This window comes from Triturus cristatus, chromosome 4_2 (genome assembly GCF_964204655.1).
Source record: "Triturus cristatus chromosome 4_2, aTriCri1.1, whole genome shotgun sequence".
NCBI classification, from domain to species: Eukaryota; Metazoa; Chordata; class Amphibia; order Caudata; family Salamandridae; genus Triturus; species Triturus cristatus.
The window spans coordinates 63,184,644-63,200,234 of record NC_140586.1 but is presented as its reverse complement, the minus strand read 5'-3'; the positions used below and the strand labels follow the sequence as shown (position 1 = coordinate 63,200,234).

General features: G+C 44.9%; 1 protein-coding gene across 1 annotated transcript in view; it reads left to right on the top strand.

Moving 5' to 3' along the window:
* Window positions 1–15,591, top strand: part of LOC146832981 (complement C3-like) — a 1,056,379-nt gene that overhangs the window by 519,437 nt on the left and 521,351 nt on the right. Inside the window, exon 21 of the mRNA XM_085600524.1 lies at window positions 1,603–1,812. Within this exon, the coding sequence (XP_085456650.1) occupies window positions 1,603–1,812 (210 nt within the window). The remainder of the gene's footprint in view (window positions 1–1,602; window positions 1,813–15,591) is intronic.

Sequence of the window (15,591 nt, the reverse complement as noted above, 5' to 3'; positions counted from 1 at the left end):
GTCACATACGTTTTCCCACCCCTTGCAGAGCAGTTAGGGAGAGAGATCGTTAGTTTGCAACTATGTGGAGCAGTCGTGGTTTTAGAGATGTAAAGTTGCGTTCTGAAAGTGGTGTTCCAGTTGTCGGGTCTTTCAGTGTGGAAGATGAAATTCATCTTGATCTGCCTTTTGGAGGAGCAGTGGTATGTGTCAGCGAATAGTGTTTCTGGGTGTTGTCTAATCAGTCTATGTTTGAAGTTTCTTCTCGCTTTAAGAGAGAGGTTGGGGGAAGCTAATCGCGAAGGAGTTCGCACCATGGGGTTTCAGGAAGCTCGATGTGAGGTGGATGGAGGGAATTGGCGTGCCCGGTGACATTGCAGGATTTCTAAGAGGGGGGGCATGAATCTGAGAGGGTGTCTTGGACGATTGGTGTGTATGGACGATTCAGCTAGAGGGGAGTTAAAATTGTCTCTTTGGGCTGGGTCAGGGAGGTAGGGTTTAACAGCTGTACGTCCCCTTAGCTACCTGAAAATGAAAATGCTGATCGGGGGTATTGCTTTGACGGAGCCACTATTTTGGGGTCAGGGATCCAAGTCCGTTATCGACTGGTCTGTGCATCCTTAGTGGGTGTTGCTGCAGGGACGTTCCTTCTGTGACTTTATTTTCAAGTTGAAGGTGCACATTGGCAGGGAGGCGTCAGCCATGCGTAGTCCCGGACAGGGCCAGGTTTGATCGCAGAGGGGCCGAGTATAGGAGGTATATTAATGATTAGTTAATGATGCTCGGGCTGTGGATCGTATCAGTTGTGGCCATCCAGGGCGAACTGTTGACACGTTCACAGGGTAGGTTCCCTGTCGTCTTTACTGAGGAGAGTGGAAAAGGCATCTTATCTTACAATGCATAACTTGAATCAAGTTGTCTACAAAGGTTGTTACTCCCTTTGATTCCCATGAAGGGACCCAATCAGAATCAAACTATGGTGACACGAAGGGTTTTGACCTTCTTCCCAGCTACCCCACAATGGAGTCTCTGCTACATGACCCTCAGCCCGATATCTGCATCAGGATGATACAGTTCAGTCAGGATGCTCTCTGCAGCAGGAGCGAGGCTCTATATTCAGCATTCACAGATAAAAATTCACACATAAACTAAACAAGAGAATGCATTTTAATTAAAGTTGGATATTTCAGCTTGGCTCCAAAGAAGAAAGAGGAAAAATACACAGAAGACAGAACAGCATTGCAACTAACATGATTTTGTTTTTTAAATTGAGGCCTCCATTACCCATGGCCAACCCAAACATGACTATCACTGACTACATAGCTTCATGTGGTGTAGATTAATGTAAATGTTTATGCACAGTATTTAATAATGAAAACGGACCATCACCAGGATAAGAATGATGATTTTCTGACCCACAAGCTGCATCATTTGGACAAATTGCCACGTATTACCATTGCAACGTATAGCACACTCTCAGACATTTTTGTGTGTTTCCGAATGAGTTGTTGCATTAAGGGAATTGGTGGCATGTGCTGGCTTCCCGGAAGGAATTGGTGTGGTTGCGTAGGTGCATAGCCTGTTCCATTTTTCACAAATTCCTTTTCTACGCCTCTGTTTCAGGTTCGCGTGGATCTCTTGTACAATGCAAAATTATGCAGCGCTTCCTCTTCAAAAAAGAATTTCCGCCAGGAAGTGATTATTAGAGGCAAGTCTTCCCGCGCTGTGTCCTTCATCATCGTGCCCCTGGAGGCTGGTCTGATTGATATTGAAGTGAAGGCTTTATTCTCAAACTCCATTGGTGACGGAGTGAAGAAGAAGCTAAAAGTTGTGGTAGGTGCACACAATTTGTAGCCATTTGGCATGACTTACAAATTCTAAAAGTGTTGCTTAGCAGTCAATTTCATTCTTCACAATCATATTTCCACTACGTACACAGCAGTCACCAACTCTTGCAAAATGAAAATATGAAGAACTATTCCTCCAGGACCCCACCAGGCATTTGAACTTTTGGAAATGTTTTCACAGAAGTCCCCACTGCCATATCGGAGTAGGACTGAACAGCAGGTAGAGCGTACAACAGTTGTTATAAACCTGTCAGGGAATTTAGGAAGGACTGCATTTGCCAACTAGCATTGAAGAAAAATATGTTACTAGCGGAACGCTGAGAAGCTCTGTTTGGGGACTCTAAGTCCCAGAGTGCATCACTGTGAGGAAGGAGAGGGCTAATAAGGCAGGCCCCTCTCCTGGCTGAATGCTAATAAGAACGAGACCCATCACCCACTTTGTGGACACTGGGGAGCTCTGTTTGGGGACTCTAAGACCCAAAGTGCATCCCTGTGAGGAAGGAGGGGACACAAGAGGTGTGCCCCTCCCCTGGCTGAGTGCTACAAAGTGTGAAACCCGTCACCTGCTGCACAGGAAATGAGCAGGCTGCACCTGGGCAAAGCCCGGACAAGGGCGGGCGGGCCCATCCACTCCCTCCATAGCCCGGAAGTGGCTGGGCTGTGTCACCCCTCTTGGATCATTAACAAGAACTTAAGTTATTGTGGTAACTTTCTTAAAGTAAGGAGCATACATTCACCATGTCACTTTATAGACTGGCAACAGGAAATCTGTTTGTGGCGCCTTAAGGAAGGGAACAGGGGGGCTAGCACAGGCCTTTGTGAGTGTCTATTCTTTTCAAAACTGAACCCCTGGCTTTGGATAAAAGAGCAGATAATTTAGAATTATAATTAGGGGTGGGTGTAACTTGCGTAATTCCATGTAGCATAATCACATAAAAGTACCTCAAAACATTCTGCAAGATTATGCGAAATTACACAAAAAGAGTAATTTTGCATTTAGCTCTATTTTCTTAAAGCTAAACTGCCCCCTCGCATCCAAAATGGAAGAGAGGATGCATTTGGCTAAGTGCAGGAGGACCAGATTGGCTATCCAAGCAGCCGCTAACACTCGCTAAATGTGCAATTGGAGTATAATTTTCCCCAAACTGTCTCCCAGCACTTATTGCTAGATTCATAGCACAAAATGCAACCTTGCGTCCAAAATGGATGTGAGGATACATTTTTTTTTTCGCTAATAAAATAGAGCTAAATACAGAAGAACATAAACAACAGCACGACTAGCCACTCATGCTCAATAAATGTGCTCTTGTGGTAGGGTTCCCGCCCAAATCACTCTTAATTAAACAACCAGGTGTAATCATGTTATTATCAGTAATTTTGTATCAAAGAGTAACACCCAATAATGGAAATTACTCTGGAGTAATTTCAATTCCGCACAGTCCAAATTACTAACCCAAGCTACGTCACCTTGCAACCAGCAGCATGCGTCATTTTAACTTATCCTGTGTATCTAAAGAAAAAGTTACTGGCTATTCGCCTAGGAGTACTGCCGTCCTTAGCGGACAAACCATCTTGAAGATACAAAGGACCTAAAACGTGCAGGCTATGTGGCCCCTTCAAGGAGGAGTTTTGGCATTTGGTCTGCATATGTCCAGCATTAAAGAAAGCACGCCTCTCACTGTTAAAATGCATCCTCAACAAGAGGGGTTTCTTCCTGCCGAATGGCAATAATGAGGAGCCTTGACCCTATGGACCCTCAGCTAAATTGTACACTTTTTAAATGTTTGCAATCACATGACAAATTACTTAAACAGGGCACCAAGGGCACTGTGCCAGCATGAGAAAGCGGGTTAGCATAACGATCAAACAACCAGATGACTGAGAAAAGACAACTATAGGATTCTTCTAAAAATCTGGGACTCTGGTATACACAAAATCCAACTTGTCCCTTTCACACACAATGGCAATTTATAATAACTTAGCTGAAAGACAATGACTATTTTATTTGAAGAAAAATGAAACAACAACACCTGAGTTGCAAAATGGTTGTTAGTACATTTCATATTTTCGAAATAACAAAGTGAACTTTTAAGAAATTGACAAACCAGAAAAGTAACTATGAAGTTTTATTCAAAATAGTTTTATTATATTGCATTATCTGATAATATTGTGATGGTTTTTTATTAACTTATAACAATAAGATCGAATTGATTCGAATTTAATTGAATAACTCACACTAACATGTTATAGGTAAAAGGAAAATAGACAGTATAATCTCAAATGAGGGACCCAAAAGTAGTACCCTGGATTTCATTACAAGACCGGAGGCTACCACTATGCATATTTCTTTTAATGCTAACTCCAAGCAGCCACTTAGAAGCAATACACCATAAAGTGAAACAGATCTAGAATAGAATCTTCCAGATGTACAATAGCCTTGCACATAGGATAGTCTGCCTCTTTTAAATGCGGCTCCAGGCGGATAAGTACATTTTTGCTTCACTTTTATGTACGACCTGTATCTTTTAGAATGAACAACCACATGTATATGTATGTTTTCTCAACTTCACTTTCATGTATGAATGGGCAATGACACCTTTCTTAATAGACTTATGCCTCTTAATCCTTGCTTCTAAGTGGCTGCTTGGAGTTAGCATTAAAAGAAATATGCATAATGTTAGCCTCAGTGTCTTTAATGAAATCCAGATTCTCTTGTCATGTTATTAGGAGAATCGCAATTCTTTCACAGAACCGGCAGTAGGAGTGATCACAAAAGGTATTGATCTGGCTGAGTGATGTCTTTCAATGGGCTTTAATGAGCACCTAATAATATCAACAGAAAAAGGGGGGAAGTAACCAGCCTCTGAGGACTGATTCAGGTGGTAGCCTTCAACTCCAGAGTGAACCGGCACATTTAGATTGTCCTCCTTCGATTGACACTGGTCTGTCTGTAGAAAGGAAAAGAAAGGCTCAATGACCTGAGTAAAAGGGGCTTCACCGTTCATGAGGCTCCATAAGTGTCACGAAGGGGAGCCGAGATGACTCAATTTGGGACGTCTTTTTTGATAAACTCAGGTTTGTGATAGAGTCCTGTGTCAATCCTCTGGTATATCCAATATATATGTTGGAAAAATAAATTTTTAAACTTACTGCTGCTTATGTGCTGGATAATAGTTGCTCTACAAACAATAATAACTCCACCGACACATGGGCTCCTGGACCTCAGCAACAATATTCATGCTCTGAACCCTGCCCCTCTTGAGCCTGCAAAGGAGGGAGGAAATGGTACACACAAATTAGATGGCCTTGATATTAATCGACAATGCCGCCCCAACAATCTGTCCATTATGGTAGCCACAATTATCAAGCCCCTAGCTTTTGTAATTTTCCTCCTCTCCTAAGTATGCCCATATGTAGGTGTCATGCCCAACTCCCAACCTTAACAATGCCCACTGAGGAATCAACAATTCAGTTGAAAAACACGGTATGACATTGGCTCTCAAAATACACTGATTCCAATATTGCTGATAATGAGAATATTTTGTTTCTGAGAAGGGTGGAATGGCTAGGCCCCTCAGCGAAGTCTTTTAGATGGGATTGTGTTGTTATAAACTACAAGTATTCAACCCTGGCACGTCACCTTACTCAAAAATCACAGGACTGGTTAGCAGAGGAGGGTATTGGTCTATTCCCTTTATGCCATTTTAAGGGTATACTGGAATCTGTTGACTGGAACTTAAAAAAAGACAAGATCTGGTTAGAAATGCAATATAAGTGTAATCAATATATTCCTTCTCAAAACTGTCTCAAAATGCTGCACGCAGGCAGCCCCTTTTGTGCTAAACAAATATGATAGCTTCATGCACACTACCTAAGTAATGCAATAAACAAGTCCCAGAGTATGGCAAGTTGCTCATATAATTCCACAAAAACAACGCACCACCTGCATCCTTGAACTTGTGTCCTTTCCTACTTGGTTCCCCTTATCTCGTGAGAATAATAGAACTTTGAAACCTGACTGTCCTTCCAATAATATGTGTGCATTCCATTGTGCTGGTCTCAGGGTTTCTTGTCTAACTCCCTGCACTGCTGACTCAAACTGCCTTTTGATCACATATTTTCTGAAACAATGTCTCTGCCAAGGGTGGGGGTGGGGATGCATGTTCCATGCTGTGGCCTTGAATTCTTTCAGACTACCTAATTGCTAATTGCATTTTCTGCCTAACTGAACTTGCTGATCTAGTGTTCTGAACTCCTCTGAACTTCCACTACTTTGTGTCCTTGTAAAGCTTAGGCTTGTAGTGCCCTTTAATTACTTACGGTTCTTCAACACTCTCTGCTGATGTTTGTGGTAGTGATCCTTCTTGCCTGTCTTAGATTTCCTCACATTTTATATTTTCCTTGACATTTCCACCTCTAGTTGATATTTTAACTGCTTCCTGTGACCCTAGATCTGCGCTGGGTAGCAGCTGCTATATATTGCCTTGTACACCCACTACTTATGTAAGTGTCTTAACTGTGAACATCCCTCCCACCTTTGTAGTCATCCTCTTGCAGCAACCTATAGCTAAGTGAAAGGCACAACACATCGAAAGCAAAAACACAGTAGTAGGCAACAAGGCCTTAAACAGTCCTGACATCCAGGATGGTAGTCAATTGAACCAACCCTTAAGCCATTTGTCTGGGGCACCTTCGTTGCTCACCATTGTCTTTTGCAAACACTGTATGAACTCTGTTAATGTCCCATTGTCTGCATCATTCACAGGGAGGTGCCTACAGCAAACAGTCCCAATGGCGCACACCCTCCTCCATTGCCACCATTACGTCCAGCACATACCTGTGCTGCATTAGAATCCCTCCCATGACTCACAATTCCTCTTTGATGCATTGAAACCCTCCTCGGTGGCATTGATCACTTTCTTTAGTTCCCACCTAGTCATTTGAAACCATCAGGCATTAGCTTTGTTCTGGAAGGCTGGGAACCAGCTTCCACAGAATACTTGTGCTTCACTGCATAGGCGATGCTCCTGTGGTATTTCATCATATGTGTCAGAACCAAAGTACTGTGCTGCTCTCCTACTCCAGTGATGTTGGTAGCAAGGTTGTTGTACGGCTTATGGGTTGGTCATGCAATTCTGAAATGTCCACTTTTGGTATTACTGGGGAGGAGATGTGCATAGTTACCAGAGAACAGAGTCCTTTCCAATCAGGTCGCAGGCAGGCATAGACTGACTCTCTATACAGCCAGTAATACTCCATGAGGCTGGAGGTGCCACCCTGCATGTCAACATTATCTATTGTTGTATTGCAGTTGATGTTTTTCCCTAAATTGATGGTGCCACTCTCTGAAACATAAAGAAGCAGATGGTAATCTCATGACTGACCAGCTACCATCTACCCAAGGACATTGCACAATATTGTTTTCCCATGTATGCTCACACTTTCTTGTTGTGTTCTGACTAATATCAGTGCCATTCCATAGGGATATGGCCTTAGAGGTAAACCGAATATCGGAAAGCCGTTGATCATGGGTATAAACTATTTTAATTATTTTGAGTCCTGGCCTACATGCACATTCTGGATGCAAGGGTTTTCTTGAGTAATTGCTGCAACCAGTGAGGGGCATGCCAACCCTAAAAATACTGATTTTAGAACTGCTGTTATTCAATCTTCGGCCATGTGATGACCTATTTATTTTCCTTTGCCCTATTTCACCCTCATTGCTCTGCTTATCTGTGAGGATATGTAATGTTTCTACCAGTGAGCCATACTTTGTGGCATTAACCCTAAAATGTGAAACCCTGACATGTGTCAGCTGCATTCGGGTCTTCATCCTGCAGAGATAGAAGTGTAAGAGGCATAAGACTGTTCCCCAGCGTACTTCTTTAGATGATTGTAATCTATCTGACCCTGTGGCTTTGGGTATTGTCGTCTAGTTCCTATAAAACCTATACAGGATCTGCACGTTCAGACAGCATACACTGTAGGACTGGTGTCAGACTGATTCTGAACACCCCCACCAGACACCCCCACCAGGTATATTGGCCTTTTGTACCAGCTAGCTCACAACGCCACTAGAATCTCCTCTTACCAAGGAGAGAATAGTTCTTGGCAACCATCAAACATGACAACCCTGATCCCTCAGGACCGTCGAAACAATATACTACTTTTCACCCAGTCACTCGTGCTTACTTAGTCTGTCTTAGAGAGATACACAGAATAAACAGGCTGGGCGTTTTCAATAAGTATTTATTGAACAGTTGTACTTCTGGTGTAAAATAGATGAGCTGAAACAACCGTTAGACAGTATCAGATATACAGGATTAGAAGTATTATGAAAGTGAACGGATGGTAAAGCTCTACCATCTTGCAGTAAACATGAATACATACAAGTACATAAAATACATGATAATAAAAAGATGCGTACTCCTACAATGTCTTCCTAACTAGATGTACCTAAGTGTACCTAGCATGTGTGTAGGTGTTAAGCCAAGAATTCCTCTAGGATAGAGTCAACCTCATTACCTGAATTCAGAGACTGTGGGACCCCGTCTTGATCTCGAGTTGGACACCCCGCGAGGGATGTTAGACCACTGCGAGCTGGAGTATATGCATGCAGGAACTTCAGCGTCTCGCATCAGTGTGTTGGCTGAGAAGTCCTGAGCTCCTCTGTCTATTTCAGCAAGATGGGATGTATATATACCCATAGGTCTTCCCAGGGGTCCCACCTCGCTGTATAACTGTGTCGGCCTAAGGATGACGTTGGGCATGAACTTTATGCATAGACATTATAAAGGAGATGGTAGTCCTGCTGTGCTTCCAAGAATCCTCATGCATAATGTGTGAGATTTTCGAACTAGGGAAAAACCTGCGTTCTGAATGCAGTGTCTTATCTAGGTAAAAGGTCAGTCCCTGTAAACCATTATAAGTGTAATGTAGGGAAGAATATAGGTAAAGGGTTATGAAGTTACCTGGGCCTATATCAGGGTACCTATATGGAATATAACAGTATCAATGTGCAAATAAAGCATGAATCATTGGTGCTTCTTTTCCTACTTCTGACATTTGTTGATACCACGTATTGTCTAGCAAGCTCGCATAAATACTATGAGATACATTGCTATGTGTAGCTATTGCTCTCCACAAGCATGTGACATTATGACATGAGCTAAGACAATAGTCATTGTAAAAAATCAAGGTAAAGAGCAACATAAAGATATGAAAGGAAAAGTAAAACATCAATACATGACTGTCCATTTACAGAGTCAAGAAATTGTCCCACTTGCACATTGGAGGGAGGGGTTTTTAAGTTGATCTTCTCTTCTCCCCATTTTTTTCCTTTTCTCTCTGTGGAGGTGTTCTGATGCAAGGCAGGATCCAGTCAAACATCTGTTAGGTAGATCCATGGCTTCCTGCTATTGATTTCTATGGCTGTAGGGGTGCTCATTGTCACTGAGAAAGGACCTTCGAACTTGGGATCCCTCCATTTCTTGACAAAGTTCTTGATGTACACCTTGCACTACTGGTAGGTCGACCTCAGCATTGGTGCGATTCTCCTTGCATTTGGCTGCCTGTTTGGGAAAGGACTGTGCGGCCTTTGTTAGTTCAGAGAGAAAGACATGCATTTCACTATTAAGCATTTTTGTGGTGCTCGCAGTGCTCAAAGCCTGTCTGGTACGTAGTGTGGTAGTGGACATTGGTCCTCCTGCAACTATTTGAAGGGGTGTAACATTTTGATCCCCAGTGGCAGTGTTGCGAAGAGCATATAACGCTGTTGGCAGACAGTATAGCGATTTCTTGCCCAACTTGGCACATATCTTACTTATTTTGTTCTTTAGTAGACCGTTGAGATGCTCAATGACACCATTGCTTTGTGGGTGATATCTTGAGGACAACTTATGTTTAATGCCTAGCATGGTACAGAGATGTGTGAAGATGTTATTGACAAAGTGGCTTCTCTTGTCTAACCTAATCGCTTCTCGTACTACCCATCTTGGTATTATTTTGCATGCTATGAAGTAAACTGCTTATTAAGCATCACAGTAGACACAGGGACCTGCCGCTATCCAACATGAGAAAGGGCATACCACGACAATGAGGCATCTGTAATTGGCACATCTGTCAATCATATCAACAAAATCGATGTGGAGTTCTTTAAATGGGCCCTGTGGTTTTCGAATGGTGGATGTTATGACCTTAAGTGTAAGGTACTGTTGGCAAATGGCACAATCATGGATATATAAAGCTATCATTTCAACTGCATTTGGGATAAACCAATCTGCTTGCAATATTGAGGACATGGCGTCTTTGGAAGTGTGCACTAGTAAATGTAGTTGCTATAAAGCTACTAATGGTAGTGCTTGTGGCAAGACAGGTTGCTGGTAGGTATATGCCTTTAAATGAGGTGATGAATGCTCTGGTTGCATCCCCACTGTTCCCAAAGGTCTCTCTCGTGCTGTGGTGCTGCTTCTTGAATTTCCCTGAGATGCAACCTAGCTGTCTCAGTGAAGGGAAAACATAATGGATTTAATCCAGATCTGTGACTGGAGGTGAATGTTTGACAATGTTCAGCATTTCTTCCATCATCTTTTTGTGTTTATGTTTACTCATATAATAGGGATGGAATCCCAGCTGTCCTCACCTTAGTGATGGCGGCTTAAACCCTAACCGCCTCGTGAATACGCAGAACTTTAGAAAACACAGTGTCTGTTTGCCTTATGTTTGCTGCACAGTGATCTATGCAGCGGGTACAGGGGTTCTCCGGCAACAGCAGTCAGATGAAGACAAACTGGACTCCTGGCTGGCTCATCAAATGTTGACTGTAACATAAAAAAAACAAGATCTGGTTGGCAATGCAATATAAGTTTTATCAACATATGGCCGGGAGGCAGTCAACACCATAGGATTGAAAACTAGGCCCAAGATGCTGCATGCAGGCAGCCCCTTTTATGCTAAAAATATGATGACTTCATGTGCGTTATCTAAAGAATGCAATAAACAAGTCGCAGAATATGACAAGTTGCTGATATAATTCCACAAAAACAGTGCCCCACCTGCACCCTTGAACTTGTGTCCTTTCCTTCTCGGTTCCCCTTATATTCTGAGAATGGCAGAACTTTGAAATTGACCATGTGTTGAATGTCCTTCCCTGGATATGTGTTGTATTGTTTTCAGGGTCTCTTGTCTAACTGCCTGCACGGCTGACTCAAACTTCCTTTTGATCACATATTTTCTGCACACAGTGTCTTTGCCAAGGGTAGGAGTGAGGATGCATTTTCTGTATTGTGGCCTTGAATTATTTCAAGATAGCTAATTGCTAATTGTATTTTCAACTTAACTGAACTTGCTGATCCAGTATTCTGAACTCCTTTGAACTCCCACTACTCTGTGTCTTTGTGAAACTTAGGCTTGTAGTGTTCTTTAATTGCATACAGTACTACAGTGCTCTGTGCTGATGTCTGTGGTGAAGAGCATTCTTGCCTGTCTGAGATTTCCTTGCACTTTATATATTCCTTAACAAATCAGACAACCAAAAGCCTCATTACATGCTGTGGGTGGCAGTCCCTCTGCCATTGCAATGCAATTTTACCCCACCATATTATCAATGGTGGGGAGAAGCCTGGCGGTCCTGTCGGACCAACTGCTAATCCCTGCATTTGGCGGTACTTGCCAGGCACCACCATAGGGATTATGATATCCCTTTCCACCAGTCGTTCTGCGGCGGTCAACCCACTGCGAAACAGATTTTGGGGCCCCCTTAATCCCTGGGGCAGGGACATGTACCCTGGTGGTAACCTATGGTGCTCCCTACATATCCGTGCACCATTTGGCAGGGACCACATGGTGCCTGCTAAGTAGTGCAGGGATATGTCTGCACCCTATTGTTTGTATTGCGGCAGGGGCTGCTGAACGCATCCCAGCCACAATACAAAATATAGGTAATGCGACCGCCACCATGGTGGTCGCATCATAATTCGGATGGTGGGTAGTGTAGGAAGCTGGCTCTGTATTTACTATACCAAAGTGAGGTATAGTGTGCACAGAGTCCAGTGGAACCCCAAAGGTAGGCAGAGGTAAAAGTAGATACCACCTTACTCTCTATTTGTGGTAGTGTGGGTGAGCAGTAAGGCTTTATAAGAGGGTAGTGTTAAGCATTTGTTGTACACACTCAATCAGCAAATGATTGTCACACACTCAAAGACTGAACTCAGACCAATTGGTTTTGTACAAAAATATTCCTTTAGTTATTTTATTTTCCATAGCCAAGAAAGCCTGGCACAGGTAAGTGATAAATACTTTGCAATAATAATACAGTTTTGAATTACATTTGTATATATACTTTGGTTTGGTTACTATTTGAATTACTGGTAATGCAATACTGTGGAATACTGTACATATACTTTCTATTGACTTTTCACTAGCAGATCATGTGAATTACTTTTTCAGATTACTTTTCATACACAGTGTAGTATACCTGGATACTACACTGGGACATTTCCTGTAAACAGGTAAGTAAAAGCGTTTTAGGTATTCGGTTTCAGTTTTAAAGATTTTCAAATGTTTTCCAACTCCACAATTAGAAACTTTTCACAGAAAACAGTAAATGTTATCCTATGGAGGAAAATAGGGTTATCGGTTCAAAGGTAAGTATTCTGTTGTGGGAGTTGCTGTTCTGGGGGTAGACTCAGGGGTCCCTCGGGGTCAAGGATGCACTCTTGTTACACCCTCAACTGCACTAGGGCTCCCGGGTGCAGAGTGTGAGGCCTAATGTTATCCATTGGGGGATAGGGGGCCTCCGGTTGGTGGCTGCTTACAAGCAGGCCACTAGGTTGTGGGAGCAAAGCTCCTGAACTTTAGCTTAGGGCAAATGGGGGTTCAAGCCAGCACAAAAGGTGCACCCTCAGCAGCAGTGGGGCGGCCAGGTGTAGAGTGCTGTTTTGGTGTCGGGCGCCCTGTAGCTTTCAATGGGGACTCTCCAGTATGCAAACACACTGCAGGCTCAGGGACGAAGGTCTTCTGGGTGCGACCACCACTTGGAGAGGTAAGTTGGGGTGCCTTTTGGGGTCAGATCTTCTTACCAGTTCCTGGTCGTGGTTGGAGGGAACGTTCCGGTTTGAGGAGCAGGCATCAGCTGGAGACTTGAGGCAGGTCAGGGGTCACGGGTCAGGATCGCCGGGGAGACCTCCTTGTGGTGTTGGGTCACTCGAATTCGGGCTGTGGCATCTGGTGCAGAGTGGTGCAGAGTCACAGATTTTGCCGGACCTGGAGTCTGTGAGTGAACAAATCCGGTGTTCACGGGACACAGAGTCTTTTTTTTTTAAGGCATGTCATGTCCACGGGGTTCTTGAGACTGCTGGCTGCATGACACACCAGAGTTTCGTTTCTGCAGGTTCGAGGTGGGGACAGGCTGGTAGGGCTGGGGCCAAGTCAATGGGCGTCCTTCTCTTCTTAGCTTCGGCGCGGCTGTTCAGTCCTTCTTCTTCTTTTTTTCTTGTGGTTTCTTGTCTGTGGAAGCAAGGTTCAGGGGTGCCCTAAATTCTACATTTAGGGGAGTTGCAGGTAGGTAAAAGCTTGGGGCCAATGGGTCCCTTCCCTAGGGTGGGTACACCTTCTATTATGTCACCCTCCAGTGGGAGGGGGGTATATGCCTCACCCTGGTTGGCTGTGACCCCCATCTGCAAGATGGCAGGGACTGAGAGTTGTGCTTTGTTAGAATCCGGGGTCTCTGGTTGGCGCAGGTATGCACTTGCGACAAGCAGGGACCCTTTCCTCTAAGTCAGAGCGAAGGATTACTCTGGGAAAATAACCCCTGCTCACCCTCTAGGTAACGTGGCACGAGCAGTCAGGCTAGGTTCCAGAGGGCATTAGGTTAAGCATTCAAGATGTCCCACACAACAACCACCAACCCACCACACAGAGACACAAGGCTGTATTTTGTAAAAATAAACTCTTTATATAAAAGGATTCTACAAGCAGGCTTTTAAAAATACAGTTCCTCACTTCCAATGGGGTTCCAGTTACTTGTAATGACTTTTCAGCAGTCCACAGTTCTTAAACGGGCAATTCTTGGCTAAAAATACACTTATTTGAGGTCTGTGCGCTTTGTAGGGCCGTCGGTACGCTTCGTACGAGTTTTTAGACGCATCGTGCCGTTTCTCACGCTTCTCGCGTGAGCACGCGTACGAGGACTTGAGCCGTACGGACCGTACCCTCGTAGGTACGCGTCGTACAAGTCCGGTACGCCTCCTGCCAAACCTCACGCTTCCCGCGTGAGCAACGTCTATGTATTTTCACCGGTACGGACCGTACCTTCGCTGGGACCCTCCGTACAGCTGGGGTGAATCGTACCAAAGCTCACACTTCACGAGGGAATAGCGCAGCACGACGCCAGCACTGGTACGGACCGCATGAATGCAAGTACGGTTCGTACGAGGGCGCCTTCAGCTCACAGTACCTGGGATCTTTTTAGGGAGTTCGTGGCGGCCTCAGCAGTCCCGCACAGGGCATCCCGCGTCGCGTTGCAGTCCCGGCTCTTCCGTGGACGGCGATGCTTCGGGGGTGCTCGGGGACGTCTCAGCATACCACGGAGGTCGGAAGCAGGAGGGGCAGCTCGGGGGTGATCCTCAGTGCGTCGCGCTGTCGGCAGACACCAGGTTCGGCGAACAGTGCACCATGGGTCCTTACAGTGGTCTCAGCAGCTCAAGGTCGCAGAGACTCGGCGCTTGGACGCAGGTCGTCTCCCTTCACGTTGCGAGCTACGGCTCGAGGGGGCAGTTGTTTACTTTGGTCAGGCCACGTGGGCTGGTCTTCACGGTGCTCACAGCAGCCCGGGCAGCCAGAGGTCGCGGTGCTCAGCGAGATGGGGGGCACACAGGTTCTCTGGGGTCAGCGTTGCAGGGTCACCCACAGCAGCTTCCTCTTCTTCCAGGGATAGGTAGCGCCCACTGTTCCTAGGGCGCAGATCAGGGGGCAGGTTCACACGCAAGCCCTTGGAGATTTTTTGTAAAGCACAAGTTGAACAAAAGTCTTTTCTTCAGTCTTTTCCTCTCCTTCCAGCAGCAAGGCACCCACCACAGGCCAGTCTCTCAGGCTTAGAGACAGTACTCCTCATGCAGCTTTCCCAGGTCCTTCTCTTCAGGCAGAGTTTCTTCTTGGCGCAAACAGGATCTGATTTCTTAGGGGCAAGGCTCCTTCTTTTATACAGCAATTCTTTTGTTCTTTGTCGCCAGGGGGCCTGGGCTTGGCTCAGTCCGGTTTTGGAGCACTTTGTTGTCGTGACTCTGCTCTTTCCTTTCAGCAGCAGGGCAGGGACATCAGCCGCCCCACAGGGGGCGGAGCCGGCAGTGTGGTGGCAGAGCACAGGTCTATTCAGAGTCAAGGTGTACTCCTCCCACCCATCCTGGTGTAATCTCTCTACCCACCACCTGGCAGCCAGCCTGTCTCCTGGAATTCCCCAGCCCTGCCCCTCACTGAAACTAGGCAGCACACACACACAGCAGAGGCGGACTGAAATGGCTAAGCAAGTAAATACTAACTTTCTAAAAGTAGTATTTACAAACACAGGATATTAAAATAAAATTTACTAAAAGAAGTATTTTATTATTCTGAGTTCAGGCATACTAAACTTGACTTCCTACCATGCTCTATGAGTCCACTGGGATTACAGCGTGTAGTCATTCCAGCAGCCCATTCTGGCCTATGGAGAGCAGGTAGCCTTCAATAGTGAAAAACGAAAATGGCTGTAATTCACTATTAAGACATGCCA